Source organism: Crotalus tigris, unplaced genomic scaffold (genome assembly GCF_016545835.1).
Source record: "Crotalus tigris isolate CLP2741 ecotype Arizona unplaced genomic scaffold, ASM1654583v1 scf7180000024427.8105951120:4207309, whole genome shotgun sequence".
Lineage (NCBI taxonomy): Eukaryota > Metazoa > Chordata > Lepidosauria > Squamata > Viperidae > Crotalus > Crotalus tigris.
Window position 1 is genome coordinate 3,505,177 of NW_024100595.1, and position 25,056 is coordinate 3,530,232.

Genomic DNA, 25,056 nt, shown 5'->3' on the forward strand with positions numbered 1-25,056 from the left:
TCAGGACTATGTGGCTGTATCTCACATTTATTTATTATGCTTCACTTATTTTTTGGTTATACTCTAACTTTGGTTGATGGGCACACCACCTCCCTTTTGCAATTACTTTGAAACCTAGCCAGATATTCTTGCACCCGTAAGGCCTGGAAGGTTAGTTCTTTCTAACCAAGATTATGAGGCTGCAAAATTTCACACAATGTCCACTTTATACGCAGTGAAAGACAACTGGCATCGCTGAATCCTTGTAATCCTGGCAGCACACACTTTCACTGGTACGGTTTGCTGATTTTAATAATGAAATTATATATTAGCTCATCAAGCAACACATTAGGAAATCCATGCTAATAATTTATAAACCCTACCCATTCTAAGTTACAGATCTTTGAGATTCCCTGCTTTGCAAAATAGAAGGATGTAATAGTCCTTCTTTGCTAAACATTGATGGATGGGAATTATCTGACCTTAAATATGAAGCACATCATATCATCCCGCCTCACCTCACCATCAATCTTGGTATCTGGGGATATCTGAGAGAACAAGTGATTTCACACTGATTATATGCAGTTCTGGCTCAGGAAACAAATCTTTTCAACATTTCCAAGAACACAAGGGTTGGTGGATCCTGATCAACTTCATTTTTGCTTCCAAGTTTGATCCCTCCTTTTTAAAAACATTTCTCTTGAGGACTGCAGACTTGAATACTCCCCTTTCAACATATTTAAAGCCCCAAGAAAGTGGATTTGTGTACTGTTAACAAATGAGGCATGAATGATTAAATGTACATCTTGCCTCTGCCCTAAGAATTGAGCTGACAAGAAAATGACTAAACTCTGATTCAAAATATTTCAGCACGCAGCAGGATCAGAGTGGTCATATCTGACTAAGAAGCCAAGCAGAGTTGGGCAAGACGAGAAGATAATGGGATTATAAGGTTAATTGAAGAGTCAAAACAAATCGGAGAAGAGAAAACAATCCGTACTGTTGCCCAAATAATGAGATGGACCTTCTGTGAAGAGAGTTAAGATCAATTTGAAGATTAATAAAAAAAATATCAACACAAAGGCAACAGAAACAGAAATATAATTTTACTCAGGTTGTGGGAGTTTCAGGATACGGGGACAGTCAGTGAGAAGAATGCTCTATTTTGCAATCCAAGCATATGTACCAAGTTCCTGGAGTAGACTATAGATAGTCCTCGACTTACAATGATTCATTTAGTGACCGCTCAAAGTTATGACACTGAAAAAAATGACTGTTTATTTCACTTAACGATTGTCACAGAATCCCTACCATCAAATTCAGATGCTAGGCCAGGAGTCTTCAAACTTGGCCCTTTTATGATTTGTGGACTTCAACTCCCAGAATTCCTCAGCCAGGCATGCCTGGCTGAGGAATTCTGAGAGTTGAAGTCCACAAGTCACAAAAGGGCCAAGTTTGAAGACCCCTGTGCTAGGCAATTTGAATGTAAACCTTCTGACAAGCAAAATCAGTGGCGAAGCCAGATTCACTCAACAAACATGTTACCAACTTAGTAACTTCAGCAGTGAAAATGTTGGGCTTGGTTGCAATCGTAAGTCGATTGCATATTTGTATAGGAGATGTTAAATTATTCTGTTTCTACAGGTAAGGCCCTTTGACTGCCAAGTGAGGTGGCTGCCCGAAAAAAGGCAAATACCATCAGTTTTAGTTTGCACTGTCTGAACTGCACTTTCTAAATCAACAGAAGAGGAGACTGTTGTGTCCTGAGCCTGCAAAGGCAGGCTCGGGACATTGCAACGGTCCCGGGCAGTTGCAAGCTGCCCGGGACCAGACTGGCTGGTGCCGGCTTCGCGCGCACGCCAAATGTTGCCATTTGGTCCTGGGAAGAGTTCTTAAGAGAGGCAGAGAGGCCTGCGTGCCTCAGAGCTGAAACGGAGCTGAAGAAACAACAATAAAGGCTTCTTAACACTACGAGATGCTCTGTGATTTATTGTCATTAAGCTGAGGACTCAACAGAGACGCCAAATTATTTTGTGTTTGATCTCCCCACCTTCCCAGCCTGGAAGGCTGAATCCAGTTGTTGTGAGAAAAATAAGAAGAGAAAGGTGTGTTGGATATGTTCGCCACTGGAGTTACTTGTAAAACAAGTAAGACAGGATACTAATAAATAAATAAAAATAAATTTTATTCCTCCTTTTCTGATGTCCCAGAGGAGATAGTGGAAGGAAGGACATTAGCAGAGCAAGGGGATACCTTGCTCAATAGTAGTAACTGTGAGAGGGACCTCGGAGTCCTAGTGGACAATCACCTAAATATGAACCATCAGTGTGCTGCAGCTGCCAAAAAAGCCAACACAGTATTAGGCTGTATTAACAGAGGGATAGAATCAAGATCACGTGAAGTGTTAATACCTCTCTACAATGCCTTGGTAAGGCCACACTTGGAATACTGCATCCAGTTTTGGTCGCCACGATGTAAAAAAAATGTTGAGACTCTAGAAAGAGCACAGAGAAGAGCAACAAAGATGATTAGAGGTCTGGAGGCTAAAACATATGAGGAACGGTTGCTGGAATTGGGTATGTACTCTAATGAAGAGAAGGACAAGGGGGGACATGATAGCAATGTTCCAATATTTCAGGGGCTGCCCCAAAGAAGAGGGTGTCAAGCTATTCTCCAAAGCGCCGGAAGGCAGGACAAGAAGCAATGGATGGAAACTATTCAACCTAGAACTAAGGAGAAACTTCCTGACAGTTAGAACAATTAACCAGTGGAACAAACTGCCTCCAGAAGCGGTGACTGCTCCAACACTGGAAGTTTTTAAGAAGAGACTGGACAGCCATTTGTCTGAAATGGTATAGGGCAGGGGTACACAACCCAAAAGACTCAAAGAGCCACTTGGACCCGTTTCCTACCGAAAACAAAACACTGGGAGCTGCAAAACTCTTTTGATATTTAAAATGAAGATAACACTGCATATATCCTTTTTTACCTTTATTGTGTGTGTGTGTGTGTGTGTATGTATGTGTGTGTGTATATATATATATATATATATATATATATATATATGTCTTTGGTTGTTCGGGTTTTCTCCCGCGTAAAATTGGAAGTGTCTTGGCGACGTTTCGACGAAGTCCCATTCGTCATCTTCAGGCTGGTGTTTTCAGCTTCGTGCTTCGAGCAGCAATGTGTGGTCTTAGCTGTTTCTTCCTTTTAACTGCCAGTGGGGGTATGAACTGATTGGGTGGGAGCTTGGCTGTGTTCTGATTGGCTGGGGGAGTGTTCTGTTTGGTTGTGCTCAGGTTAGTCTGAGTTGCAGAGGGGTCCCCAGCCAATCAGAGCACAGCCAAGCCCCTAACCAATCAGAACACACCTCCACCCAATCAGAACACAGCCAAGCTCCCACCCAATCAGTTCATACCCCCACTGGCAGTTAAAAGGAAGAAACAGCTAAGACCACACATTGCTGCTTGAAGCACGAAGCTGAAAACACCAGCCTGAAGATGACGAATGGGACTTCGTCGAAACGTCGCCAAGACACTTCCAATTTTACGCGGGAGAAAACCCGAACAACCAAAGACCTATATATATATATATATACACATATACCTATAATAAAGGTAAAAAAGGATATATGCAGTGTTATCTTTATTTGAGATGTCAAAAGGGTCTCTCTCTGTCTCTCTTTCCCCCCCCTCTCTTTCTTTCTTTCTCTTTCCTTTCCCTTTCTCTTTCCTCTCCCTCTCTCTTTCCCCTCCCTCTCTCTCTCTCTTTCTCTCCCCCCCTCCCCCCCTCTCTCCCTCTCTCCAATCTTCTGCTCACCTGGCAAGCTGGCTTCAAGCTGTTCTCCAACGAGCTCAGGGGTAGGCAACCTCGGCTCTTTTATGACTCATGGACTTCAATTCCCAGAATTCCCGAGTCTAACTCTCTGCTGCCCTCCCTGCTTCCTGCAGAGACGCAGCAAAGGGAGAAGCCCTGCCCAAATAAGCTTTTCAGCTCATCGGAGAACACTGTGAGTCCACTCTTTTTACACACACACACACACAGAGAGAGAGAGAGAGAGAGAGAGAGAGAGAGAGAGAGAGAAGGGAAGTGCAAGGGAAGTGCAAGTGCCTCTCTCTGTCTCTGTCTCTCTCTGCAAATGGCAGAGGAGGCTGGGAGCCACAGGGGAAGGCTCAAAGAGCTGAATGCGGCTCCGGAGACGCAGGTTGCCGACCTGTGATATAGGGTTTCCTGCCTGAGCAGGGGATTGGACTAGATGACCTCCAAGGTCCCTTCCAACTTCATTACTATTATTATTATTATTATTATTATTATTATTATTATTATTTCAGCATTAGCAGAAACTATCAGTGAGTCTAGGTAAGCCAGACAGGAAACGCAACTAGAACTGATTAGACTTTATAGTAAGGCTACATTGATAGAATCTTGCAAGTCTGAAGGTACAAACTTCCCACCGTCACTTTTAACTGCTTGATCAGTTAGGGTAGGTCCTTCCTAGGTTTCTGACTGTTTAATGACTTGAGGGCTCCTCTCTCTCTCTCTCTTCTCTGACCATTTCCTTGGCAGCACCTCTTTTCCTCATCTCCCCAAGGTCATTCACACAGCCCATTACAGAAGCACAGATAGAGAAAGAGGTTCTGCAAGAGAGTGCAAAAAAGTCAACTGTAGGATCAAAAGTCTTGGCCTGCCTTAGGAGCATCTTGCAGGAGGAGCCGCTCAGGATCACTTCAAACTGCAAGACGGGTAGCAAACAAGAAACTGGAGAAGATAACAAAATACAAAGATCTGCAAGTAGAAGTAGAATGTCCGTGGCAAAAGAAAGCAAAGGCAGTACCAATAGTTAATAGGCACCTTGGCTGCAATTCCAAAACATCCGGAGCATCACTTGAACACCATCGGCACTGACAAAATCCCCACCGGTCAATTGCAAAAGGCAGCTTTACTCAGAACAGCTTAGATCCTGTGACGGTACCTCTAACACAGTGTTTCCCAAACTTGACAATTTTAAGGCATGAGGACTTCAACTCCCAGAATTCCACAGCCAGCAACGCTGGCTGTGGAATTCTGGGAGTTGAAGTCCACATGCCTTAAAATTGTCAAGTTTGGGAAACACTGCTCTAACACCATCGAACATCAACATCTACCTATCCCAGGTTCTTGGAAAGGACTCGATAGGTGGACTCCTTCCCAAATTCAGTCTGAACATCTGGCTGAAATTATGATACAATCAACCACAATAATAATAATAATAATAACAGAAGCAGCAGAAGAGAGAGACTGGGCCTTTGGAGGCCACCATCTAAGAGACAGGGAAGTAAAAGGCTCCAGAGAAGTTGGAAAAAGAGGACTGGAAGGATGAAATGGTTTGAGAATTTAGTTGGGCAAAATCAAAAGGGAAGCAAACAACAAGGGACCCATCTTTTAGAACAATTAATCAGTGTAACGACTTGCCTCCAGAAGTTATGGGTGCCCCAAGACTGGATGTTTTTAAGAAGAGACTGGACAACCATTTGTTTGAAATGGTATAGTTTCCTGCATGAGGCGGCGGATGGACTAGAAGACCTCCAAAGTCCCTTCCAACTGTGTTATTCTGTTATCCCCCTGCCCCTTATTCCAGACCCAAAGCAGGAGACCTAGAGGTCCTATCAATATTCAGACAAGAGGGGGAAAAACAGGAGCATATTATAAAAATTCCTTTCTCACCCTTGTAGATGATCTGTGTCTTCCTCAATTTTAGGCCTTCTACCAGAGTCTGGGAAAGGATCCTAACCCTTCCTAGCCCTGCATTTTTCTGGATAGAGAGTTCTGATGTTGTTCCTGAGCCCCTTCCCCTACTTATTTATATTACAAATAGATATGTATATAAAATTCCCACAACAATGTTCATGAAGGCTGAGCATGCTGCATCGTAATTGTCCACATAGTACTTAATCTACGTTTGTAAGTGACTCACAGGGAACATCAAGATGTCAATCCAACAAGAAATCTGGTCAATAAATTTATTTATCCAGCATTGGAGGACTAGGTTTCTAGAAGTAACAATGCAGAAATTCCAGTTCCACTATCCAACCATCAATTTCCACATAATAGCTATGTAGTTGAAAAGGGTTCGGAGATACATATAATGGTGGTTCTTACTGTTGTGTTACTTTCTTTCTGTTGCTTTGTTTTTGTCTTTTTTTTCTGCACTATTTAATTATATAAACGATGGATGGAGAAACGGATCTATAAAGTTCACTAGTATAAAGGGAGAGAAAGAAAGAAATGAAAGATAAGATGTTCTCTGTAAGGCATTTTATAATTGCAGTTACTGTTTTCTTTCTTACCGGCATTCTCAGTTCTCATGAGACACTTACCAGGTATCTGCATTCTTGAGTTACTGCCAGAATAACTTCCAGTTCTGGTATCAAGGAAGAGAAGTCCAAGACTTCAAATGCTGGAAAAAGAAAACAAGTAAGATGAAGAATATCTCCAGCCTTTCCTTTTTAAATCACCCTATGATTCAGATTATTTTAATTACATGTGTGTGGCTTGGAAGATAAATATATAGAGGCTCACAAACAACACACCAGCAACTCAAGTTAGGTGACACCACCTGCCAGTTATTATTTGACATCCACAGTAATTATAGAGAGCTGAACGTAGGCAAGATTAGCAGCTAGCTGGCCAGGTTTACTGATGTTGGTTTCTCTACAGATATAAAACATATAAGGAACGGTTGCTGAAATTGGGTATGTTTAATATAATGAAGAGGGGGGACATAATAGCAGTTTTCCAATATCTCAGGAGCTGCCCCAAAAAAGAGGGAGTCAAGCTATTCTCCAAAGCGCTGAAGGCAGGACAAGAAGCAACAGATGGAAACTAATCAAGGAGAGAAGCAACCTAGAACTAAGGAGAAACTTCCTGACAGCTAGAACAATTAACCAGTGGAACAACCTGCCACCAGAAGAGTGAATGCTTTAACACTGGACATTTTTAAGAAAAGATTGGACAGCCATTTGTCTGAAATAAAGGTTGTTCCAACATTATTATTATTATTATTGCTATTACTATTATTATTACCCAGACATCAACTTCCTGAGAAAAGGCAAATGGTCTCTTCAGATGGGGTCGTGGTAGAAGAGAGAGATTTAGAAAGAAGCCAAGATGTTAGTTGGAAAAATTGGAGGCAGGGGGGGATCAAGGCAAGAAGGATCTGGCTGAGTCCTGAAAACATCCCCCAGCCTCAAAGCAGAAAGTCTTCTAGGCTTTGGAGTACTGTTGAAAGGAAGGAAAGGGAAAGAAGAAGGGAGAGGGGGATGGGAAAGGGAAAGAGAGGCAAAGGAGAGCAGGATGGGAAAGGGAGGGAGAGGCAAAGGAGACCGAAAGGGAGAGGGGAAAGGGGAGGGGAAGGAGAGGAAGGGGGAGGAAGCGAGGAAGAGAAAGGGAAAGAGTGAGGGGGAGGAGGAAGGGGGAGAGGAGAGGAGGAAGGAAAGGAAAGGAAAGGAGAGGAGAGGAGGAAGGAAAGGAAAGTGAAAAGGAGAGGAGGAAGGGAAGGAAAGGAGACGAGAGGAAAGTGGAAAGAAGAGGAGAGGAGAAGGAAAAGAAAGGAAAGGAAAGTGGAAGAGAGGAGAGGAGAGGAGGAGAGGAGGAAAGGAAGGGAAGGGGAAAGGAGAGGAGAAGAGAGGAGAGGAGGAGAGGAGAGAGGAGGAAGGAAAGGAAAGGAAAGGAGTGGAAAGTGGAGAGGAGAGGAGAGGAGGAAGGAAAAGAAAGGAAAGTGGAAAGGAGAGGAGAGGAGAAGGAAAAGAAAGGAAAGTGGAAGAGAGGAGAGGAGGAGAGAGGAGGAAGGGAAGGGAAGGGGAAAGGAGAGGAGAGGAGGAGAGGAGAGAGGAGGAAGGAAAGGAAAGGAGAGGAAAATGGAGAGGAGAGGAGGAAAGAAAGGAGAGGAAAGTGGAGAGGAGAGGAGGAAGGGAAGGAAAGGAAAGGAGAGGAAAGTGGAGAGGAGAGGAGGAAGGAAAGGAGAGGAAAGTGGAGAGGAGAGGAGGAAGGAAAGGAAAGGAAAGTGGAAAGGAGAGGAGAGGAAAGGAGGAAGGAAAGGAAAGTGGAAAGGAGAGGAGAGGAGGAAGGGAAGTGGAAAGGAGAGGAGGAGAGAAGAGAGAAGGAAGGGAAGGAAAGGAAAGTGGAAAGGAGAGGAGAGGAGGAAGGGAAGGAAAGGGAAGGAAAGGAAAGGAAAGGAAAGGAAAAGAAAAGGAGCATTTGCTCTACAGAAGACGCTCAACGGCTTGGCAGGCAGTGGAAAGATGGGAAACAGAATAAGTCAACCCTTTTTGCAAGCTAAATCAGAGTTTCTCTGGGGAATTCTGAAGTTTGGAGTCCACTTATCTTAAAGCAGTTGAGAAACACTGGGCTAAACCATCAAAGCTGCAGAGCGGAGAGGGTATTGATTTATCCCCCCCCCCCTGCACCTTGGCGTTAAATCTGCAGAAAGGCACCTTCAAAGCGGTTGAAGGCTGGGAAACGTAGCACCTGCTGCCAGAAGAGGGGGGGGGCAAATGATGGGGATGGAGGGAGGGAAGCAAAATTAGAGAAGGAAAAGAGTCAGGGAAGAGGGAAGAGGAAGAGTGGCGAGACAGTGGCTAGGGCAGGCTTGCTTGCACAGTGACTGTCAATGTCCCCCAGATGAGGAGGAGAACTGGGGCACGGAAAGAAACCCCAGCAACGGAGAACAGAAAGCAGATTATCTCCAAGAGTTTAAACAGTACTGTACTATGCTGTCATCATGACTGGTGGCTGTGACAGCTTAATTACCCCTTTTATTTCTCACAGCTTGGGAACAAGAAGTGGAGTTTTGTTCACTGTGGTTTGTCTGCTGGTTCCTGCATCAGAGAGTTACCTTCCCTTCTCTGTAATCAAAACCCACATTTATTTATTTGTTTTGCTGTAAAAACCTTCAGCCACAAACCTTTCGTGTAGTTTTTCCCAGGTGGAGCCCCCAGCTGTCAAGATATCATAACACCCCAAATACTACAGCTCCCAAAATGCTATAACTCCCGTCAACTCCAGGATGGCAAGAGCCCAAGATGACAAACCCTAAACTGCAAAACATTATGAAGGAACATCTTTTTTTTTTCTTTCTAAAGATAAGAGACAAAAGGTGTTTAGTTCCTCAATCTTGTGAGTTGAAAAGATCTCAGGAAACAGCGCTAACCTCAGTGGATTGAGGTTTGGGCTAATTCTGATGTGTGAATCTAGACCAGTGATGGCGAACCTATGGCACACGTGCCAGAGGCGGCACTCAGAGCCCTCTCTGTGGGCACATGCGCCATGCCCTGGAGATGGCAACTGTCCCTCTTCAACCAGCCGCCCGCTAACTCACCAGGTCCCATGTGGCCAGCTGCATCCCAGCACACTGGCCTCTGTGTACGGGGGCCGATGGTGTCAGGCAGCAGTCGCCCCGGCCCCTGCCTCGCCTTGCCCTGTGACAATGGCACCCCCGCCTTGCCTCGCCTTGCCTCACCCCGCAGCACAAGCCTCCTGCCCACCGCCCCACCTGCCAGAAATCCCCTGGATCTCTCCCAGCCCTGCCCACGAGCAACATCAAGGTGACCACACCCACCATGGCCATACCCACCCAGTCTGCCATGAACACCACAGCCACGTCCACCCAGTAGGCCACGCCCACCTGGGACCCAGTGATAAATAAGTGGTTTTGGGTTGCAGTTTGGGCACTCGGTCTCTAAAAGGTTCGCCATCACTGATCTAGACACTTGAGGTCTGTAGCATATCACTGGGGAGAAAACTAGGCCTGAGCAATGGTTGTTAAATCCTGACAGCAATTTTTAATGTTGAATTTAATAACAGCAGCAAGATTACTGGTGGGTCAATATTGGAAGAAAGATTCTCTGCCTTCTTTAGAAGAATGGGTATTTAAGGTTTCTAATTTAGCAGAAATGGCTAAAATTTCTGCATATTTAAAGGACCATTCACAAGAGAGGTATGTTATTGTATGGAGAAGATGGATAGAATATGTTCAGAAGAAATATGGAACTACAAAGTTTCATTTATTTTATGAGTAATGGATTTGTTTATAAAATTATGATGTTAAAGTTTGAAGAGAGTTAAGAGTTAGTATGATTTTGGTTATTGTATAAATTAGTAAACTTAAATAGATTATGTTTAATATGTTTGTATAACCCTGTACTTGGCTCTGGGAAGTGGGAGGGAGGGGGGTGGGGGGAGGGTGGGTTGGAGGTTAAATAGCTCAGATAAGTAGAAATAGTTTTATTGTATATAATATTGATGTTTAAATTTGGAGAGAGGAATTGCTCAGGCATTTCCCCTGGACTGCATCCGGACTGAAAAGATAGGAGGAAGGGGAGAAGTAAGTAGGAAGGTTGAGGAAAAGGAGGAGAGGGAGAGAGTGAGGAAGAAGAGGGAAAGAGGGAAGTGAGAGAAGAGGTTAGAGGGTGGGTGCGGTTTGGGGGGAAATGGGTGAGCAATACCGAAAGTTGTGTGTATAAATTTATTTTACTCTTTATCTGAAGTATTTTTTATACTTTATATAAAACATTTTTTTACAAAAAAACAAAAAAAAATCCTGACAGCAATTGGCAAGCTAGGGTGTTGGCTGCGATTTCTTCAATAAATCCACAATATCCCAGTTTGTCATCCCACCAAGCCAAAAACAAGGAACGTCATGGCTAAGCATTGTGTGTCTCGTGTAACAAGAAGCATATTAAGAGCAATATGCTTCACGTGGATGACACAGACATCCTTACATAAGAGTTGGGCAGTTTTCTGCTATACATAATGGAAACATATCTACTGCTTTTATCAGTAATTGGATTCTGAGAATGACTTACTATGAGATATGATTAGATAGAGCAGATTCCTTGGCTTATCTGACCTATGCACTAATTCACTCTCCTGCGAAATACAATGTGCATATTTTCACCCACGCTAACCCGGGAGCTTGCCCAGAAATGAAGTCTACAGGGTTTTGCTGCTCAAAGCCAAATGGAGAAAAAGTAGAACAGAACAGAAAAGAACAGAAGAGTTGGAAGGGACCTTGTAGGTCATCTAGTCCAACCCCTGCCCAAGCAGGAGTCTCTACAGCATTTGTGACAAGTGGCAGTCCAGTCTCTTTTTGAGATCTTCTCTGTATCCCAAAAGATTCTGGAACATTTCATTTGCCTTTTGATGTCTATGGAGATTCTGTCATCTCTCTCTCTCTCTCTCTCTCTCTCTCTCTCTCACACACACACACACACACACACACACACACACACAAAGAGTCACCCAGCTGGCTTGCATATCTAAGGCAGGACTGAAAGTGACAATCTTCTCTTGAGACTTCCAGGGCAGCAATTTAACCATTACATCAGGCTGGCTCTCTAATGAATACAGTAATTAAAAAGGATATACAAATAACAACCTAAAGAATGACCTGGGTAGCTTTCCTAAATTAGATTTGCGTAAGAGTCTTATTAAAGCTTTGAAGACTTTTGGGAGAATGGACAAAGGAAAAAAAATGAAAAGAATTCAAGTTGTAGGACATTATTTGAAGAGATTAAAAAATTAAGATAGTTAAAAGTAAAAGGAAGGAATGTCAATTTGGTTTATTTGACCAAAGTTAAAATAAATAATGTTATTATTTCTGGTAACCCTTAATAGACTTTTGCTGACTAAGGCTGAATAATGTCTTTAAGAAGATTTGTTCATAGTTAAGAGGTAATGATATGGAAAGAAGACATCATTTATTGCATTTTAAGATAATGTGGTAACTTATTAACGTTATTTATAGTTGTGTTGAAGGGGGAAGTCATTTCTTTATATAATTCTTTTCTTTTTCCTTATTTTATTTTTTTCCTTCTTTTTTCCCCTTTTCTGCACTCTCTATTTTTTCTTTTTTTCTTTTATATTCTTTTAGTTTGTTTTAGTTTAATTGCTATGTTTAATAAAATCATTGCAAAAAAATAATGTGTTTAAAAGAGCCTCATTCTTTCTTAAGAAAGAATGTGAGTTTACACTGCACATTAGGTTAAAATGGGGATCAGTTGTGATCCAGTGTCTGATGGGAATCCATCCTGCAAAATTATGGGAACTATACCATTGCATCAGGCCTTAATGTTCTTTATTGTTTTTTTGGAGCTAGCAAGCTGTGTTCACAGAGACACAATCTCTTGTTCACTCACAGAATCAATAGGTTTCACCTTCAGTAGCCACTCAAACAGATAAGTGTTTCTAAGCATATACAGAATATTTTCCCTTCCAAATTTCACTTTTTTCTCTTCTTCAGAAAGCAAAGCTATTACTGAAATTAGACAGCAACTCATTCCAACTTCAATAATTTCAAAAATGAATTAATCATGGAAGCCCTTCTGAATGAGAAATATCAAAATATGGGTAGTCCTTGACTTACAACGGTACATTTAGTGACCATTCAAAGTTACAGCAGCCCTGATAAAAGGGGCTTATGATGAATTGTCACAGTTACAACCATTGTAGCATCCCCAGGGTCATGTGATCAAAATTTGGGTGCTTGGCAACTGGCATGTCCTTAAGACAGTTGCACTCTCCTGGGATCATGTGATCACCATCTGGAACCTTCTCAGCCAGCGTCCGACAAGCAAAGTCAATGGGGGGGGGGAACAGATCCACTTAATGACCGCAGGATTCACTTAACTGGAGCGACTTGCTTAACAATTGTAGCAAAAAGATTGTAAAAAGAGGTAAAGCTCATTTAGCAACTGTCTTGCTTAGCGATGGGAAATTTGGATTTGTAAGTCGAGGATTACCTAAAGTTAAAATCAGGACAGCCCCAGGCCCCTTAATACAATGTTTTGAGAAAGATACCAAAATCTAGCAAGTTACATGAGCCCTGATGGCACAGTGGTTAAAATGCAGTACTGCAGGCTAATTCTGCTGACTGCCAACTGCCAGTAGTTCGGCAGTCCGATCCTGACTGGCTCAAGGTTGACTCAGCCTTCCATCTTTCCGAGGTTGGTAAAATGGAGACCCAGATTTTGGGGGGGGGGCAATAGGTTGACTCTGTAAAACCGCTTAGAGAGGGTTGTAAAGCGGTATATAAGTCTAAGTGGTATTGCTATTGCTACAACAAAGCCCATACATAGGGATTCTCAAACTCTGCCCTGATTCCTTAAACTTTCAAACAGGGTGAACTTTTCACCTTACTTTGATACACACATTCAGGAATTTGCTCTAGATAATACAGTTTAACAAGAGTTAAGCTGAAGTTCTTAAGAAATGCAGCTATTTTGGAATGTACAACTGAAAACAAATAACTCTTCCTGTATGGTTATAATTTCCAAGGTTTCTTTTCCTGCAGATGGGCCTCCGCATCCTCATTGCTGACCATCCTCCACACCGGCTTTTAAAGAAGCTTTAGACCATTCAGTTCTCCCAAGCAACCTTTTACCACCAAAGCGAACTTTTCAAACATTCGCCCAAATGATTGTTTTATTCTATTTTTAACATAAGTCGACCTAATTTCTGAAATTAGCACTTAAACAGCACTTAAACCTTCTGCTTTTCTCCCCAACAACCTTGTGAGGTAGGTTAGCCTGGGAGAGAATGTCTCGTGCTTGTGCAAGGGGTTATTCTGTAAAATAATATAAACACTGCAGCATCCCCTGGTCATGTGATCAAATTTCAGATGCTTGGCGACTGACCCATATTTACAGGATTACCTATAACCCAATAACTGCCTGCTATTAACCTAGGGAGAATCTAGGATCAGCGATAGAGGAAGCTGTAAGCTCCTTGAAAACAATGCAGGAGTTAAGAGAACTTGTCAAAAGTTGTAAAAACAAATATTTCCACACCTATCTTATCTCATTTTTTTGATTGGACAACCCTGTTAACCAATGCTGGCAAAGCTATCCCTTTGCTTCAGAGGCCAGCTTGCACAAATGATTGTGAAAGACAACACACCCTGTCCTCCTCCTCTTCCGAAAGCACCAGCAGGCAAGACAAGAAATAATGGATGAAAACTAATCAAGGAGGGAAGCAACCTGGAATTAAGGAGAAACTTCCTGACGTTGAGGACAATTAACCAGTGGAACAGCTTTGCCTTCCGAAGTCATAGGTGCTTGTACCTGTATTTCTTTAAAATCATTCCTTAATAATATTTTCAATATTTTTATCAAGAAAACCACATGGATAGAGAACATCTGGAAAAGGCTTGAAAGCTGGGAAAGTTGGAAAGAAGGAGAAAAAGAGGATGCTCCATAGTAAGGTGGAAGGACTCAGTTATGATGGAAATGGGGGACCCCCTTGGAAGAAAGGAAAGACAAGGTTAGGGAGAAATCCTGATGGAGAAAACCCACCCACGTGGCCACTTGGAATTGGAACTGACTTGATGCCACATAATAAAATCATCAATGCACGGGAAAGCAGTGCTAAGTAAAGGGATGGGATTTGCAGAATTGCATGCTGGGAAAGAGGGTGCTAAATAAGGGCAGCATTGGGAGATTTGCAAACAGACTCTTATCGCTTGCACCTGCCCGGTTCAACACCTCTTCCAACGATTTGCACAACCTGAAAATGCACAAGTCAGCTCTCTCTCCCCCATGTCACCTGACATTGATATCTTCCAAGCTATTTGGCTGAGTTCCCTATTGCTATGGAAGAAAGGTCAGTGAGCTTATTATACGCACACTCTTTTACTCTCAGAGGAAGGGAGTTCTAGCTTTCACTATTATTCTCATAAAACAGGGAACCCGGTCGTGGATAAATCAACAGCTGAATGTATGCAGACAAACTGTCAATATCCTTAAAGACGTACACAGAAAAGCTGTCAATTCCTTTAAAAAGGCTTTTCTAACGTTGGCCACTTTAAGACCTCTGGACTTCAACTCCCAGAATTCCCCAGCCAGCATGGGCACCACATTACAAAAAAGACGTTGAAGCTTTGGAAAAAGTTTCAAAATGAAATTCAATGGTGAAAAAAACAAGGTTCTACATTTAGGCAAGAAAAACCAAATGCACAGGTATAGTATAGGAGGTACCTTGCTCAATAGTAGTAACTGTGAGAGGGACCTTGGAGTCCGAGTGGACAATCACTTAACTATGAGCCAACAGTGTGCTGCAGCTGCCAAAAAAGTCAACACAGTGCTGGGCTGCATTAACAAAGGGATAGAATCAAGATCACGTGAAGTATTAATACCACTTCACAATGCCTTGGTAAGGCCACACTTGGAATACTGCATCCAGTTTTGGTCACCACGATGTAAAAAAGATGTTGAGACTCTAGAAAGAGTACAGAGAAGAGCAACAAAGATGATTAGGGGACTGGAGGTTAAAACATATAAGGAAAGGTTGATGGAATTGGGTATGTCTAGTTTAATGAAGAGAAGGACGAGGGGGGACATGATAGCAGTGTTCCAATATCCCAGGGGCTGCCACAAAGAAGAGGGAGTCAAGCTATTCTCCAAAGCGCCTGAAGGCAGGACAAGAAGCAACGGGTGGAAACTAACCAAAGAGAGAAGCAACCTAGAACTAAGGAGAAATTTCCTGACAGTTAGAACAATTAATCAGTGGAACAACCTGTCTCCAGAAGCAGTGAATGCTCCAACACTGGAAGTTTTTAAGAAGAGACTGGACAGCCATTTGTCCAAAATGGTGTAGGGTTTCCTGCCTGAGCAGGGGGTTGGACTAGATGATCTCCAAGGTCCCTTCCAACTTTATTATTATTATTATTATTATTATTACTACTACTACTATTACTACTACTACTACTATTAGCAACTAGGATGATTAAAGTGTATGGCTAGTTTAGAGAAAAGTGGGACCAGGGGTGACATGATAGCAGTATTCCAGTATTTGAGGGGCTGCCACAAAAAAGAGGGGATCAATTTATTTTCCAAAGCACTAGAAAGCAAGACAAGAAACAGTGGATGGAAACTAATCAAGGAGAGAAGCAACCTGGAATTAAGGAGAAACTTCCTAACAGTGGGAACAATTAACTAGTGGAACAGCTTGCCTTCAGAAGTTGTGGGTGCTTCACCACTGGAATTTTTTAAGAAGAGGCTGGACAGCCACTTGTCTCAAACTTTATATGTTCTCCTGCTTGAGCAGGGGGTTGGACTAGAAGACCACCAAACTCCCTTCCAGCTCTATTCTGATTTGATTTGATTTGAGAGTTGAGGTCTTAAAGTGGCCAGGGCTGGCAAACTCTGCCGTACAGGTATCTCAACCCTCTGATGGGGACCACACCAGGCAGGTGGAAATAGCCCTGTAGCTTAAAACTATTTCAGGTAGCAAAACTTGAGCCTTGCCCAACAGAGCTAATCAACAGGTCTTGCAGGAAAGCACACCTGAAAACACATAACCGAATGCAACGGCAGGAGTGTTGTCCAGGCCTGCTCAGACTAAGGCATTTATTCATTCATTAGGTAGGTCCCCATCGGAGCCTGATTTAAGAAACATTGCTGGGTTTTGTGTTCAGCATCCTAAGCAATCTATTAAGAGCAGGGACATCTGCAAAGCGGAGGGGAGGGCCCAAAAGTTCAAAATGGTGCCACCACCCACACAACTGATGCTTCCTCTCTTTTTGATGTTCATTAACCGCACGGCAGAAATTTGGAGCTCAGTTGTGGTTGTTAAGTCAAGGACGGCCTGCATTTTATTCTGTGTGTGAGACTCAATTTAATTGACCATTGTCCCTTCTGGAATGCAGTCGCTGAATCGTGGGAAATAACTTTGCAGTTTGATTCTCTGCTGGCCAGATTGCATCTCCCATGCTATGCCTAAGGCTGGGGACCCAACCCTCGGAACCACAAAGGCCAGCCAGAGCATGTGCAGAGCCCTCTAACCAAGGTTGGGCCAAAGTAACAGTCTTAATTATGAACCGGCTGCCAAACACCCGTGTTTTGAACACATGACCTTGGGGATGTGTTTCACACGGTCAGTAGTGTGAAAACCGATCATAACCCACTTTTTTTTCCAGTGCCCTTGTAGCTTTGCATGGTCATTAAATGGACGGATGCAAGTCGAGGACTAGCTATATCTCATGCAGGGACGGCCTGGGTGTGGCTGGGAAGATACTAGAGGAAAATTGCCTGTAAAGAAGGTGTGAAGGTAGGGTACAATTTGTCTCTTGGGAAACAAAGACAGAGCTGGAGAGCAGGGAAGGGGACAGGAGATGATAGCCAAACACCTGGATCCATCCAAGCTATTTTCCATATAGCCATAGTTTGCCCCTGACTTCCTCTTGGATCCCAGCCCAACCCACATTTGTGGCATTTCCTGGTGGTCCCTCATCCAATACTAATCGGGTCCACATTTTTTGCACATAAGGCCAAAACAAGGGTTCAACCCTCCCTCCAACGCACAGAAACAATGCGTGTGTGTGTGTGGGGGGGGGGGGGGTGTTTCCCAAAATTTTCTTTGATAAATGACTGCTCTCCTTCGGAAGAAAACAGAGAGCTCCAGAAAGAAAGCCAAGCCAAACGACTCGTCCAACAGAGCAAGAATAACACCTTGTGTGTGTGTGTGGTGTGTGTGTGTGCGCGCACAGGAGATCCTAGCAAAGCCTTTTTCCCAAATTAGGGAATGGAATTCTTTCTTCCCTCGTGGTGCAAACTGTAACTTACGGACTTGGCGAATGCGGGTAGGAAAGACGGTTTTGCAAATTAATATTTAGATGGGAAAACGCCATTCAACATGCAAAAGAACGGGAAACCGACTTAAAGAGCCCCAAAACACTCGCGATCAGCCTCGCGCATCCCGACGTTCAGGACGCACCTCCCATCACCTGCTACCCTTGGTAGCCGGGGAGGATGGGCAGAGGAACTCGTCACCTCCAGAGAGCGCCTGGCGAGCGAGCGGGAAAAGTTTTTCAAGAAAAGGGAAAGTCGGTTTAACTGAATTGAGCGGAGCTAAGTTCAACTCGTCGCGGACGAGGCGGCAACCCGGTCCGGACTTTCGATATCCAGGGGCGTCTCGTATATATATATTCCGGGTTGCATCCATCGCCAAGAGATGCCGGGGAGGGGAGGAGGGGAGATGGGACGATCGAGTTTGAAAGTCGCCAGGGTTGAGAACTACATCTAGCTCCCCAAACTCGCTGCAAGCGCGCTCTGCACGCGCTCAGAGGCAAAAGGCAGCTCCACTGCACGAGGCCCGGCCCGGCCACCGTCTTCCGCCGCATACGCACCTGCAAACCCACCGCCGACCGTTCGCTTTCTCTGCAAAGATCGCAGCTCTTCCAGCTGCTTCCCGGCGGCTGCAGCCTGTCTCTTTCAGCTGGTCAGCTCCCCGCCCATCTGTTGAAGTTCCGCTCGGGACAAACACCCCCACCCCTCCCCGGGATTGGTGGGGTAGAGGCCGCGCCGCATATTGACCCCTCCCCTCAACCACCCCTCTTTTAACCTGGCTCGGGGATCCGCCACTCTGGCTCAGGGGCCGGTTTCTTGACTCGGTCCGGATTGCAGAAAACTTGATTAATTTTATATACTTTTTGATTACCAGGTAGAATAGAGGCGGGCACTAGGGGGCGACAGAGCGGGTTGGGGAGGGGAAATCTCAATAAAGGAGAGTATTTGTAGCTCCTGGTTGAAATGCGGAGTTTGTACTACAGTAATTTAAGAATAGAATAGAACAGAATAGAATCTTTATTGAGAATATAATAGAACAGAACAGAATAGAACAGAATCTTTATTGAAAATAGAATAGAATAGAATAGAATAGAATAGAATAGAATAGAATAGAATAGAATAGAATAGAAACCCTGATGCTCTCCGAACTTGGTTGTTTTCTTGCAGATGTTTCTTTAGCCAAACTAGGTAACATCAACAGTGTGTGTAAGGAAAGGGATTTGCTCTCAATTGATATTTTGGGCAGTGGTGGCGAACCTATGGCACTGGTGCCAGAGGCAGCACTAAGAGCCCTCTCTGTGGCCACACGTGCCATTGCCCCAGCCTTGCCTCCCCCTGCGACCCCCTCACCTCTGGAGGAGAATCTCCCCCCAAGGACATGGCAGCCAGGCAGCGTAGACAAGACTCTGTCCTCACGCCCCATCATGCACAGTTGATGCTGCAGGGTGCGGGCAGAGAGCATGGCCATCATGGCGCTGCTGGGCTGCCTGAGCGGCCCTGGAGGCGATGAGTGGCCCTGCGGGCAGGGGGGGTGGGGGTGGGGCAGGGGGTGGAGCAGGGGTAGGGCCAGTTTTTGGGCACTCGGTCTTTAAAAGGTTCGCCATCAATGTTCTAGGGGTTTGCCATGTTCAGTGTTGGTGGGAGTGATCCTGGGGGGGGGTGTTTGGTTGGTTCAGAAGACATGATGAAAATTCTTTAATTTCACAACATATGGACAGACTTAAGCATACTTTCAACTGGGAAAGTGTGGCCATCCTAGAACAAGGCGAGTCTAAAAAAAACGCCAGAGAATTCCCAGGGGCCTGGCAAGCTGACCAATTGTCCATCAATGGACACACAGACATACACAACATCTACATACTGTGCAAAAGACACAATCAACAAGTCAAAAAAAGGAACGAAAAGACCGAAACACCTCCCCACTGGCAATCAACACCCAGATAAACATAGATTCACCAAGATTAACATCAGACCAACAATCAAGAAGTAAACAATATCAAAATCAAGGAAACAGCTAAGCTTAGAGAGCACAAGGACCTCTCAAGATTGGGGGGTCTGATTTTTGCCACCTTTACAACATCTCTGTCAGGTAGGCTAATTTGAGCCATGACATGGAGCACTTCCTGACGATGGGAGGATTTGAATGCAGTTCTCTCCACCTTTTCTCCTTCGGTCTTCCAGTGCAAATTTTCCACTGCAATAATAAGTAAAGGATAATGGGCAAAGGAGAGAGACCCTTTAAAGCCTTTTTGTTGTTGTTGTTGGCATTAAAAAAAAATTTTTTTGGTTCGATTGATTCTGGGACTCTGGAAATTCTGCTGGAAGGAAAAAAAAGAGATTGTGGGATCCAGTCTGGGTCAGTCACCGGGACCAGAGGCTTTGTCTTCCAAGCTTTTGGACTTGTGCTAGAGCCCATCCTTAGGAAACTTCTCCCTAGCAGAGTGTGTGCTGTTCTGTGTGTGGTATTTATAGTGTCTGTTGTAAGTGGCTCTTTAGATGTTGATTGGGTTGTGTTGATGGCTGGCTTTTAAGTCATTAAAAGCTGTCATTTGCTTGTGCTGCCCAGCCTTCAGCTTCTAAGTACTTGATAGGCTCATGGTAACTCAGCACTCCTGTTGAATGACAAGGCACCTGTTTCCCAGGCTTCAATCACTTCCCTGGCTGTTTTTGTGCCTTCTCATCCAATAATCTTGGTAGCTGCAAAATTGAATGTATGTCCTTGTTCATTACAATCTGAGGCTACCAATGAGTTTGGGCCTCCTTGTCTGACTGCCCGCTTGTGTTCTTGCAGTCTGGTGCTTAGCTGCCTCCCCATCTGTCCTACATAGTCACAGGGGCAATCCATACAGAGGATTTGGTAGATTACATTCGAAGTATCTCCCACCTCCAAGCGATCTTTCCAGTGCACAATTTGTGATTTAAGGCTGGGAAACAGGCGCCTCATCAATCAACAGGAGTGCTGATTTACCACCAGCTTATCAAATGCTTAGAAGGCGAGGGTTAGGCTCAGTGGTGGGATTCAAATACCTGAACAACTGGTTCTCTGCATGGATGCCACTTCCAGAAGTCTGTTCTGAGCCAGGGAGGCCTCCCTGGACCAGAACGGCCCACTAGAAGGGCGTGGATGCCACTTCCAGAAGTCCGTTCTGAGCCGGGGAGGCCTCCCTGGCCTAGTACGGACCTCTGGAAGTGGTGTCCATGCACTTCCAGTGGGCCGTTCTGGGCCTGGGAAGCCTCCCCAGCTCAGAATGGACTTCTGGAAGTGGCATCCACTCACTTCGGCAATCCATTCTGGTCCTTGCAAAAAAGGGCTAGGGTATCAGCCAGTTCACCAAAATCAACAAAAAATTACCTACCGGTTCTACCAAACCGGTGTAAACTGGCTGAATCCCACCACTCTCTGGGCATCACAAGCAAAAGACAGCTAATGACTTAAAAGCCAGCCATCAACATACTCCAATCAACATCTAAAAAGCCACTTACAACAGACACTATCAATACCACACACAGAACAGTACACACTCTGCTAGAGAGAAGTTCCCTGAGGATGGGCTTCAGCACAGGTCTGAAAGTTCAGAAGACTAAACCTCTGGTCCTGGTGACAGACACAGATAGGATCCTGCAACATTATCCTGGGACATGTATATTCACCTCCATTTGTGAAAAAAGAGATTCATTATCAAGAGCCGATCAACAGCACAGAGGCACCTTTTGTAATGTATTGAGTTAAACTTATGGAGCAGATGGCTGAGATCTGTACAGGAACGGTTAGCAGACCACGTGGCCTGCTAGCCAGACTTGCTGTCTACAAGACTGTTAATTATTCATTTGAGAGGGAGAATACTGTGCTCTCATTGGCTGACCAGAACTGAATGTATAAATAGGGGTGGAGCAATGCTTGTTAATTTCTGTTTTGATCTTCAGTAAAGAAGTACTTGTTCTATTACTGCTTCTTCAATGCTGAACCAAGCAGAAAACAAAATATTGGTGATGAAGGTGGGATCGTGCTGCCACAATTCGAAGAGCTGAGTCACTACGGGGGAAAGGCCTAGCAAGCACTTGGTTGGAATGGCGTTCCACCCCCCGCTCACTCTATCCTGCCAGTATGGAAACGCTGGAGGAGAGTGCTTCCAAGGATCCGCCCTGGAAGTCCCACGGAAGCCTGTGCAGCACGAGGCATCAAACAGGCCGTGGAAGACTCACCATGGTGAAGATAGGAAGACTCTCTGAATTTGACGTCGCTCCTCCAGAGAGGTGGAGCTCCTACGTCGCAAGAGTTGAAAACTACCTGCGAGTTAACCAAGTTCGAGATGACGGATTGAAGGCTGCAACACTACTGTGTGTTTGCGGTCAAGCAACATTCGACATCGCAGAGAACTTGGTTGCACCAGCGCCGCTTGAGTCCATTGCGTACGCAGAACTTAAAAAGATGCACAAAGAACATTTTGGGCCCAAGCTTTCAGTCATTGCTTGGCGGCACACCTTCAAACAGCGAGACCAACGTCCCAGCGAGTTCACCACTGACTTCATAGCCGCTTTTTGCCAAGCTGCACGGCAATGCGAATTCAAAGATCTTGAAGAAAGGCTGCGGGACCATTTAGTTTGTGGTCAAGAAGCCGAGAACTACAACAGAAGATCTTTGCTAAAGAGACTATCTCATTTCAAGATGCATTAAGGGAGATCGTGCTGCCACATTAAGGGAGATAACGGCCAAAGAAGCAGCAGGCGGAACTGTTAAGGCCTTGCGGCTCTCCAAGAACCCTCCTTGCACGGAGGTTGTCCATCAAGAGGATGCCGAGAGAGTTGAAGACTTTGAATCGGACCACGAAGTCAATCGGTTGCAGCAACCTCCAGAAAAACGCCCTCAGCAGCAACCTGACAAGGCAGCTTCTTTCTCTTGTTGCATCAGGTGTGGAGGCCGTCACAAACAAGCTGACTGCTGGTTCCGCCAGGGAAGAAGCACCTTTTGGGACAGGCTCTGAGCAATTGCATGCTTCAGGGAAGGAGCTTCCCTGGCAGGAGCCGAGTTTGCAAGCCTCGTTGGCAAGCCGGGAAAACCGAAGGTCCGGAGGGTTCTCTCCTGCTTTCGGAGTTTTTCTTGCCTGCCCGCCCGGGCGGAGAGCCTGCACCTCCCCTTCTCCTGTGGCCGGGGAAAGAGGGCCGGCCCCGAGCCTGTCATGGAGGACTTTTTAGGCCCCGGATACCCTCCACCCCCTCCCCCGTCAGCCCAGGGCCAGGCACTGCAGCTCCACAGCAGGAGGGAATCCTCCAAACCTTCAGTTTTCCCGGCTTGCCAAGGAGGCTTGCAAACTCAGCTCCTACCAGGGAAGCAGCACCTTTTCGGATGGGTTCTGAGCAATTGCATGCTTCAGGGAAGGAGCACAGAGGCCTGCAACCAGGCAGGCAGGCAGACACTGGGTAGCACGAACTAAGTGGCGAGCAAACCCCCAAAACCTTTTGCGTTCGTTTGCAAAGAAGCAGTGAAAACCGGTCCAGCTGGTCGGGGTGCGGAACTGGGCTGTGGATGCCAGGCCTTGCTCACCGGCAACGCTGGAGCCTCCCACACCAACCAGTAGGTCTCCCGTGCCGCTCTGCTGGGACTGCCGCTTTCTGGCTGCGTGGTTGCCTCCCTCCGGAGCTGTCTTCCCCCCCCCCCGGACCATGCGCCACCAGTGTCTTCTCTTTGCAAATGAATGAAAAAGATTTTGAGGTTTTGCTCGCCTGCCTGCCTGCCCGCCCAGGTGGAGACCAGAGTTGGCGGCCATAATGTCCTACTATCGTTGGCTGCAATCCTATCCACCTGTTTTGTCCAACCGATTGCAAGACGCTGGGCAGCACAAACTAAGCGGTGGCAGGAGGGACGTGGGGCCTTGGTTTGTTGCTTATCAAGACCATGCTCAGTTCGTGCTGCCTAGCATCTTGTTCCGCCTCCGCTCAGGCCCCTTTTTCACCGCTGGAAACATGCCGCATTAACTGGCACCGCAGGCAGTGGTCCCATGGCACTACTGACAGTCCGGGCCGTGCGCCACCAGTGTCTCCAGTCCCGAGCCGCAAGCCGCAGGAAATATCCGAGCCCAAGTTGTCCGCTGCAAGGACACCCCGGCCACGGCAGTGCTGCCAAACCACTTTCTATGCCGCTGGCATCCCCAGGCTGGAGCAGTGAAAGCCAATCCAGCTGGTCGTTGGGGTGCAGAATCAGGCCGAGGAGGCCAAGCCTTACTCACCGGCAACACTGAAGTTTCCCACGCCGACCGGTAGGTCTTCCGTGCCGCTCCACTTGGACCACCGGCTTCTTGCTACAGGGCTGACTCCCTCCGGAGCTGTCTCCCCCCCCATCTATGTTGAGCCCATGGTGAACAGCGTCCCACAAACCAAAGAAGTTGAACCAATCAATTCAAACTTCTTTCGTGAGAAGTTTGAATTGATTGGTTCAACTTTTTTAGTCCTATTTTTTTTTTTTTTTGGCACTGCACATGGCTGGGAGCCGCAGGAGACGGCTGAAAGAGCCGCATGCGGCTCTGGAGCCGTGGGTTGCCGACCCGTGGACTAGCAAATGGCCCTCACCTACTTCACATATCAGGCTTGATGGGCTCCAGCAGAGGGATTTCAGCAGGTAGTGAGGCTCCTCCAGTGGACCATGCCTTGGCACTTGCCCCAGTCCCACCCCCTTCTGCCAGAGACCCTCAGATCTGTCCCACTCCTGCCCAGGCCCCCACAGGCACCCTTGACACAATGTAGAGCTGGCCATGCCCATCCAATAGGCCACACCCACTCCATCCACACCCACGCAGTAGGCCACACTCACCCTGGCCACACACACCCGCTCCCTCCCAAGGGCAACTGCAATGCTGATGCGGCCCTCAATGAAATTGAGTTTGACACCCCTGCTCTACAAGTAATCCTTGACGTACAACCATTTGTTTAGGGACCACGGTCCTCACAGTTACGTCCACTGCAGTGTCCCCACAATTGCATGATCCCGATCCAGGTGCTTAGCAACCAGCTCGCACTTAACAACGCTTGGAGCGTCCCAAGGTCACAAAGCCAATGGGGAAACCAGCAAGGAAGGTTGCAGTGATGTCACGTGTGCTGTCTCGACTAACAACTGCACCACTTAACAATGAATTTGCCGGTCCCAGTTTTGGTTGTAGGTTAAGGATGACCTAGCACCCAAGGAGGATGGCGGCTGTAATACCCAAGGGCCAAAAGAAATAGATTCCTAATCTATTCCTGATGGATTCCTAATCTATTCCTAATTTCTAATCCAGACATGCTGAATAGTGAGATGTACAACTGGAAGGAAGCTACACGCTCTGCTCTTTGTGGCTTACGTGGCTTACATAAGGTTATTTGCCCAGGATCTAATCCTGCTGATCCAGCAGTAAAATGGTTAGATGTCAGTGGAATTTATTTGGTTTTCCTTCCTCCTTCCCTTCCTCCCTTCTGACAAGCATAACCAATGGGGAGGCGGGCAGGAAGT

At 45.7% G+C, this 25,056-nt stretch overlaps 1 protein-coding gene across 4 annotated transcripts in view; it reads right to left on the minus strand.

Moving 5' to 3' along the window:
- Nucleotides 1-25,056, minus strand: part of HSD3B7 (hydroxy-delta-5-steroid dehydrogenase, 3 beta- and steroid delta-isomerase 7) — a 103,980-nt gene that overhangs the window by 70,567 nt on the left and 8,357 nt on the right. For 2 of the 4 annotated variants that reach the window (XM_039330319.1, XM_039330321.1), the window contains exon 2: nt 6,336-6,415. In XM_039330319.1, coding sequence (XP_039186253.1) covers nt 6,336-6,348 — 13 coding nt within the window. In that variant the 5' untranslated portion in view covers nt 6,349-6,415. Of the gene's footprint in view, nt 1-6,335; nt 6,416-18,136; nt 18,291-18,351; nt 18,405-25,056 lie in introns of those variants that run through there. The other 2 variants (XM_039330320.1, XM_039330318.1) reach the window with 2 other exon arrangements.